The sequence below is a fragment of the Clytia hemisphaerica genome, unplaced genomic scaffold (genome assembly GCF_902728285.1).
Source record: "Clytia hemisphaerica strain Z4C2 unplaced genomic scaffold, Clytia hemisphaerica genome assembly, whole genome shotgun sequence".
Taxonomy (NCBI): domain Eukaryota; kingdom Metazoa; phylum Cnidaria; class Hydrozoa; order Leptothecata; family Clytiidae; genus Clytia; species Clytia hemisphaerica.
In genome coordinates, this window is record NW_027104390.1 from 1534914 (window position 1) to 1543285 (window position 8372).

The following is an 8372-nucleotide window of genomic DNA, read 5'->3' on the forward strand; positions in this document are numbered from 1 at the left end:
AGGAGTGATTCAATCAGAAAAATTCATTATTTTTAATTTTGTTGCAGGGGTGTGTATTTGGGAAGTGCAGCACGATTCAGGTCAAGTCAGCCTTTAGTTCAATTTTGTTACCCTGGTGAATCACTTAGCTGTGTCAATAGAGGTGAATCGATCATACCAAACTTCAATCATCACGAGATTGATGCATATCTCAATACCCTGAAAGCAACTGGCATCCAATACAGAACGGCTGGCGGAATTAAAAGTGCTTCTTTTGAGCAAACACTTATAATGACATGTCAAGGGAAATGAATAAAAACGTATTATTCAAAAACTTGCATTTATTCAACGGACATTATTCAACTAAATACTGTGATTGCAAAATTGTACCCTAAGATGACAAAGAAGGTTCTTTTAAACTTCAGCCAAAAATTATTAATTATATTTTATAAAATAATAATTAGTGTGTTATCTCATTATCTTAATAATTTGAATATTTACGTGGTGAAAAATAATCGGAATTCACGATTTTCAAATTTCTTCCAAAAGTCTCTGGCAGTGTGAATTTACCCCCTTTGTGCCGGCGATGTTTCATTCAAATTTCTGCCCTATCAACTGTCGACGGTAAGGTAGTGGTTTACCATGGTTGTAACGGGTGACGGAGAATTAGGGTTCGATTCCAGAGAGGGAGCCTGAGAAAAGGCTACCACATCTAAAGAATTTACCCAATTTTCTGTATACATAGGGGCATCATAAATTTAGATGCTCTTTAGCCCAAAAAACGGAAGCCTTTAGCAAAAAATGTTCCTCAGAAATTCTCGTTCGCAATATACCGACGGTACGATAAGGTCAGTCCTCTGATATTCCGATGGTGGATTGGCGGCCGCCCGCGCTAAAGTTCTAAAGGAGCGGGCCAATTTCCCATCGGAGAAGAATGATAGTCGGCCTTTGATGTGCCGCATCCCCAGTCGGGTTCAACTACCTTTTCGCGTAAAGCTAAAAACATTTCGGTTGAAACCCTTTACGCGGTCTTGCAAAATTTCGTAATCCAAACCTTCCAGATGTTGAAAATTTTCCTTTGGAGCCATCGCGTGTCGGATGAAAATTTCTGCATCTGGGTCCCAGACAAGAGAACAGATAATAGGTTAATGAAAAATTCAGCACGCCAATTAAAGTCCATTTAATATTGCAGAAATCACTGCATATAAAGGAAAGTCCTCAATTTACTAATAATCATCGTAAATTAGGATTCAATTATGTGTATATTATTTTGGGAATTTTGTAAGTTTCAAATGAAAGTCGGCCGACATCTTTTAAGCTTTTGAAGCTTTCAAATCCATGTAAAGTTACGAAAGTGAAAAATGTAGAGCCAAAATAATGCAAATTTATCGACATATGGTAAATTCATATACTCATTCTATACAGTATGAGACGCTTGCAATAAGAAGTGCATCCATAAGTATACATTGTGGTTCGAAACAAAATCAACTTTCAAAGTAATGGCCTTCATTAATGTGCATTACGGAGGTATGTTTTTTTTTACTGAGGGAAAAATGGAATATGTATAAGAGTTGCAAAGTGATCAAGATGCCAGAGGAGCTCGAACCCGGGGGGGGGAGGCACTCATATGATCTGACCCACGGCATGCACCACCCTTAAAGGTAGGTTTTTCGAGACACTCGAAATGTATTGTAAGGGTGTACTTTTGATAGAGTGCACTTCAAGAGTCTTCTTTTAGCTGGATATACTGTAAGGGTATGTTTGGGGACTGCTGAATTGCAGGTTTGACAATAAAAATTTGATTTTCACTCGCACCCATTTTGATTTGTTTTGTACATTGTGTTGACATCTCTTGCACATTTTAGGTGGTTTCAGCAAAATAAGTTATGAAATCAAACTACACGTTTCTTTTTTATAAGAACAAACTATAAAAGAACAAAAGGCTTCGATAGCCAAAATGTTAAGAACAAGTTAAGAACATTTTAAGGCTTTGTAGACTCTAAAACATCCAATTGCTTAGAAAAATGGAAACAATTCTCAAAAAGTAGTGAAAATAAGAACATGTTAAGAACATTTTTAGGCTTAAAACTCAAAAAGTTAAGAACATCCAAAGGCTTCAGAAATTTTGGATGTTCTAATAAAAAAACATGTACACTGTGGTAATGAACATTCGGTAAAATGCACTGTAAGGGTACCTTTTCACTGCTCAAGGGCTGCACTGTAAGGTCCGACTTTAGAATCTTTTTTTGGTTTGATTAGAAATCGAGTGCACACTCTTCCTCCCCCCTTCCTCCGGGTGCTCGAAGTATGAGTTCATGCTCGAAATTGTGAGCAACAAAAATGCAAAATACACAAGAGTACGAGTTTGGATGGCACGAACGCGTCAACATCACAAATCTTTCAGTGCATGAAATTTGCACATTTCCTATCTCCCCATATCTTTCTAATATGCGCAAAACCGCCACTTCTATCAATAGATACAGCCCTTTTTGTCTTCGCTGCAAATTACATTGAGACAGAACTTGCTACTTTTTTTTTTTAGAAAATGAAAGATTGTTGATCAACCTAAATTGTTGCATTGGAAACCTTGTCCATTGGATCAAAGCAAGATCGAACTATAGAAATGGTGAGAATTTCGACTTTTCCACCCTACCGGGTTTTAGGAAAATTACCTGAAATCACCCTCATTAGAAAAATACACTAAGTCTTTCATTCTCACACGCAGGAACATAAAAAGGTTGAGAACCCTTACTAAATTCTTGTAAAAGTAGGGAGCAAATCATTGGATTTTCCATGCTTCAATCTTTTTTATAACAAAATAGATAAGTAATGCTAGTGTGCTCAAATGTAAGAGGAGCAGACCCTGAAGACATAGATCTGTAACCCGAGGGGAGATATGTGCTGGGAATGTGTGAGCAATAAAGGTTGTTTTTACCTTCCTAAGTCTCCCTAAGGGTTACAAAAACAGCAAAAGTCAAAATAGTCTATGTAAGGATCCCGGGGGGGGGGGGGGTACTAGGTTTGCGAGGTGACGGGTATGTCCACTAACGGATTCGTGCTCCTTATAGTACTACTATACGGCTACCTGGGGTTTTGTAGAGGTCTGCGATTTAGACTAGGGTCCTTTAAGGGTACAAAAACAATGGACCCTCACGGGTGTGTTAAACGATCGAAAGCATTTGGGCCAGTGATTTTCTCAAGTGCAGCAATTGCACCAAAATATACGCCAATCATGTAAATGACATTGAAACCACTAAGGTTTATAACAGTTAGTAATTGAAGCCCAGTCGCTTCTACTTTGTGCTTCCAGGTGAAATGAACTGGCAGAATAAATGGTCTGTCATTAAAGGTTTTGTTCTTAAATAAGAGTGATATCGTTTGCTTACTCGTCAATTTTAATTCACAAGCTTTTTCACATTGCATTGACACGCATGTGGAGCAAGATTGGTCAGAAAGAGGAAAAGAAAAAGATTTTTGCTTATCTTTAGTTTTTAAATCAAAAATTATAAATGAAAATATTACATTTCATACCTTTCTTTATCTTTCAGTTGACATCGATTTGGTTGATGATATTGGAACCCTTCAAAATTTGACAACTCTCGATTCAGATCTTTATGCTGTTGATCGCCTAAAGAATAGGAATGATTATATACTTGTTCAGATTGAAAGTAAGTTATTTACTGATGCTTTAGGGGAGCTCAGCCTAGCTAACAAAACCCGTACTCGCCATAGTCCGTATATAAAACCCCGGTCTGGAAGCCTTTTGTTTCTTTCCATTGTTTCTTACTTGAACTTGTGTTGAGAAATTAGTTTGTTTTGCTCACTTTTTGATCATGTGATTAGATTTTAAACCAATCCCAAGAGGAGTACTTGGTAAAGTGATCAAAAACTAAGCAAATCGATTTTCATCTTTGAATAATAACAAAGAAATAAAAGCTAACAAAAAGTTAAAAAATAAGCTTCCAGACCAGTGCTTTTTATAAGGACTTATGTATTCATAAAGACACACGGCTTAGACAATATAGCGTTTTCGGCGCTTTAGAGACTTTTTTTATAATTAAAGACTGGATTAAACTAGCTTTGGTCTTTAGGCTGAGGGGAACTCTCATTCTTATCTATTAGTCCTGCCTTTTCAAAAATTTTCCACCAAGACATTCTAATTTTAACTTACTACTTCTCAAAAGGGGCAAATCACAAAATTAATCAACAAAAATAAATCAGAACCTCATGTATCAAATTTTTGTGTGATTTAGCCCTTGCTGCCATTTCAGTAAGTTCGAAAATAATTTCATAAAAAAGTTCAAGCTTCCTTTGGGACTTTATTTTACGGATAACACCGAAACTTATGAAATTCATTTTGAGAATGATGAAAACTAAGTTTAGCAGTAGGTTCGTCTTACAAATCCTGCCATTGTAACACGCATGCGTAATTTGTCGTTCTTTTAAACCACATGTAGTTGATTCCCGTGATCAACAAGGATGAATCCGAGAGGAGGCACAGTCACTTTCGGTCGGGGTAGTGGACAGCAAAAGTTGTCGTTCTGTATGAAATTCGTCGTTCTTTTTGTCTATTTTTAGTAATGCAGGATTTGTTACATGGACTCCCTCCTAGTTTTTAACTTCCCTTTTTTTCTTGTTGCTTATAGAGGATGACAAGAACAAACTAACAATCACACCTCTCATGGAGAATCTGGAACTGGTAAATCCGCAACTGATAGGTATGTATAATTCACATATTTTACTTAATTTAATGCCCCCCCCACAGTGGTTTGCGCAAATGCGTGAATGGGCTTTTTCACTTACGCGAATGCGCGAAAATGAAAAAATAAATTGCGTGAATGTATGAATTGGAAAACTTTGCGTGAACAAACATTGCGTGAATTGCGAAAAAACATTGCGTGATTGTGTGATTTGAAGGTCCGCTGGAAGGCTATTTTTAAAATAGAATCTTTTACCATCTTAACGAATATAACCTCCACTACGGCGAAGATGAAATAGATGAAATATAGAGTTTCATAATCGCACATCTATCCTTAGTAAGCAGTTAAATTGGTCATGTCTTAATAAATTCCACCTTGCTGCCATTTCGGTAAGTTCGAAAATAATTTCAAAAAAAAGTTCAAGCTTCCTTTGGGACTTTATTTTACGGATAACAGCGAAACTTATGAAATTCATTTTGAAAATGATGAAAACTAAGCTTAGCAGTAGGTTCGTCTTACAAATCCTGCCATTGTAACACGCATGCGTAATTTGTCGTTCTTTTAAACCACATGTAGTTGATTCCCGTGATCAACAAGGATGAATCCGAGAGGAGGCACAGTCACTTTCGGTCGGGGTAATGGACAGCAAAATTTGTCGCTCTGTATGAAATTCGTCGTTTCTTTTTGTCTATTTGTAGTAATGCAGGATTTGTTACATGGACCCCTCCTAGTTTTTAACTTCCCTTTTTTCTTTTTACTTATAGAGGATGACAAGAACAAACTAACAATCACACCTCTCATGGAGAATCTGGAACTGGTAAATCCGAAACTGATAGGTGTGTATAATTCAAATATTTTACTTAATTTAATGCCCCCCCCCCAGTGGTTTGCGCAAATGCGTGAATGGGCTTTTTCACTTACGCGAATGCGCGAAAACGAAAAAAAAATTGCGTGAATGTGTGAATTGGAAAACTTTGCGTGAACAAAAATTTCGTGAATTGCGAAAAAACATTGCGTGATTGTGTGAATTGAAGGGCCGCTGGGAGGCTCTTTAATAGAATCTTTTACGATCTTAACGAATATAACCTCCACTACGGCGAGGATAAAATATAGAGTTTCATAATCGCACATCTATCCTTAGTAAGCAGTTAAATTGGTCATGTCTTAATAAATTCCACCTTTCAATACAATGGAAACTTTAACTCGAACCTCTAACTCGGATATCTCCTTAAGTTTTCTCGTCCCTTCGCAGTAAGCACCTTGTAAAGGGATGCCTTGGAGTTTTTAAAAGATGTTTAACTGATTGGTTATTTTTAAACAATAGGGATGACGCGTTCTTTAGAAAAAGTAATAAAATTGTTTGTCTCAACATTTAACGACCAACAGAGTCATCAAAGAACTTGTAAAAAATCCAGCTTGACCCCTTGTAAACATTACTCTATAACTAGAAATTTCCATAACTCGGACAATTTGTATTTCCCGTGTGTGTTTGGAAACTCTACACTAAAAGTGTTTAACTTTTCGTTGATGTTGGACAAAAAGGTAAACTGGAGTCGTTTACAATGCTGGTGACAGATTCCATTCCATTGTTAAAAACGTCGAAATATTTCTTTTTTCAGAGAAACTTCACGAGCAAGCTCTTTCACGATCCAAACTCCAATCACAAAAAAGCACAGACCTAAACCACGCATCTTTATCAAGCGCAGCCGTAGCAGCAATGTCTTTTAGACGTCAACCATCAGGTTCAGTTTCCAATCGCAGCCAATCACCAAACAGCACCACAAGTTATAAATCAAGTCGATCCAAGAAAAGAAGTGTTATCAAGAAATAATGTTCTCATACTCGCTTAAAAATGTTCACTCAAAAATATTCAATACACTTTTTCGACCGTATTTCCACGGGCATTTTTTTGTCCACTTTATCCCACAAATACCATCCCAATCCTTTTTTGACGTATTTTTCTATTGTCTATATGTGCGAAAAAAGGACTTGGACGGTTTTTGCGGGATAAAGCGAATTGGTGACTACGGTCGCAAAGGTGTATTTTCACAACCATGTTCCCGTGTATCCCAGGCTTTATTTATGCTACTGATGAACGCCAGATGATAATCTAGCAATATACATAAAAAGCTGGGAGCGAGTTTGCAATCTTCACAAACAATTTATTTTGATATTTAAAATGTTACTGCGCGGAAGCAAACGAAGGATCTACAAAATTTACAGCCATTTGGTCGAATTATTGGTCAAATTATTGGTTGGATATTGGTTCATATTTGCGTAGTTTGAGTTGGGAGACTTTAACAGACAAACAATTTATATAAATTCCTTGCTGCAATGCTGCAACAGACGAACGATGTTACAGGAAAGTGAATTTTAAACGACAAGATGGTTTATTTATTTATGGTAAGCCTTGTTTTAGAAAGCGTGCCCTCTTTTTTGTAAGGTTTTTAAGACCTGCTCTTTGTTGACTACAAACACCCCGCCCTGATTACTGCACAAGCTCCGTAAAAATAAGTGGAAAGTTACTTTGGGGAATTATGTTGTTAAATCTAATATTTTTATATTTTCAATATTATCATACTTTTGATGAAAATGGTGTACATAATCTAAAAAAATCCGAAAAAATACAAAAAATGTATCATAAACATGAATATAAACACTAAATAAATTTATATTGAAAGTATAAAACTAAGTATAATAGTGAAGAACAGTACATGTGAAACCGGCGAGAAACAATTGGGAAATACAATCACTAAAAGTGTAAAGTGCCTAGGATACCCGTCTAATTTTCCATCCAACTTTCATCCTCTACTGCCGTGACGAGACGGGATGGAAGTATTTCCTTTTCAGCGGACCGAGGTTAAAAGTTGGACGAAAAATCGGACCTCGATCCTTCGGTTTATGTATTTTTGGATGTAAATAAGTAAGAAAAAGATGTTCCACTCGATCCTGCCGGATTCCAAGCAAAGGCCAAATCCTAAATTTGCGAAAAATAAAATATAATATAAAGCATGCTAAAATTATAAAGAAGTTCTTTTTACTTTCTACGAATTCAGAAGATTTTTTGTCAACTTGTAGTGGCTCTATAGTGTTTTCTAGTATCAGTGGTTTTCGTTTTCGATGAGATCTATACATGGTTTTGATTAAGATTATTTCAACCCATCTTTGAACGAAAAACCACTAGGTTGGCAGACGATATCATACTCCAGGATGCAAGTGAAATTTTTCAATCCGCGGACCTAGACGGGGGTTCGGTTATTATCAGTTAGGGTTAGGGTTGGAGCTCGAGAGTCAAAATATAAGGCCGAAGGCCTTCTTAGGGGCATTCGTACCCTGTGACTTAACTTAGGATCCCGTAGGGATCCTTGTAGGGGCACCGGTAGGGTTGGGAGCTTTCTTAATTAAGGTCTGTAAATTACACGCTATAAGTATTTGTGAATGACGGCTTTCTGTCGTGTCTCGTTGGCGTGAGCGGTTAGGCATTGGGTTTGTAAACCAAGGTTGATTGCATTTGGTGGTTCGAGCCGGGGTCGGAGACCTGTTTCACCGGTACGGGCAAATCTCAGAAAAATACTTAGAAAACAGTTAGAAACACTTGAGAAAGACAGAAAATCAGGATAGAAGATAGGAAAGTAGAAAATAGGGAGAAAATAAGAGACGATGCATCCTGGAGTATGATATCGTTTGCCAACC

At 37.0% G+C, this 8372-nt stretch overlaps 1 protein-coding gene across 1 annotated transcript; it reads left to right on the top strand.

Moving 5' to 3' along the window:
* The first annotated feature begins 1376 nt into the window (after nt 1–1376).
* On the top strand, nt 1377–5281 carry LOC136819814 (uncharacterized protein CXorf65 homolog). Its single transcript, XM_067076055.1, has 5 exons — nt 1377–1506; nt 2522–2605; nt 3528–3647; nt 4626–4697; nt 5256–5281. Exons 1-5 carry the CDS (start codon nt 1479–1481, stop codon nt 5279–5281), a joined length of 330 nt encoding a protein of 109 aa, XP_066932156.1. The 5' UTR covers nt 1377–1478.
* The last annotated feature ends 3091 nt before the right edge of the window (nt 5282–8372 follow it).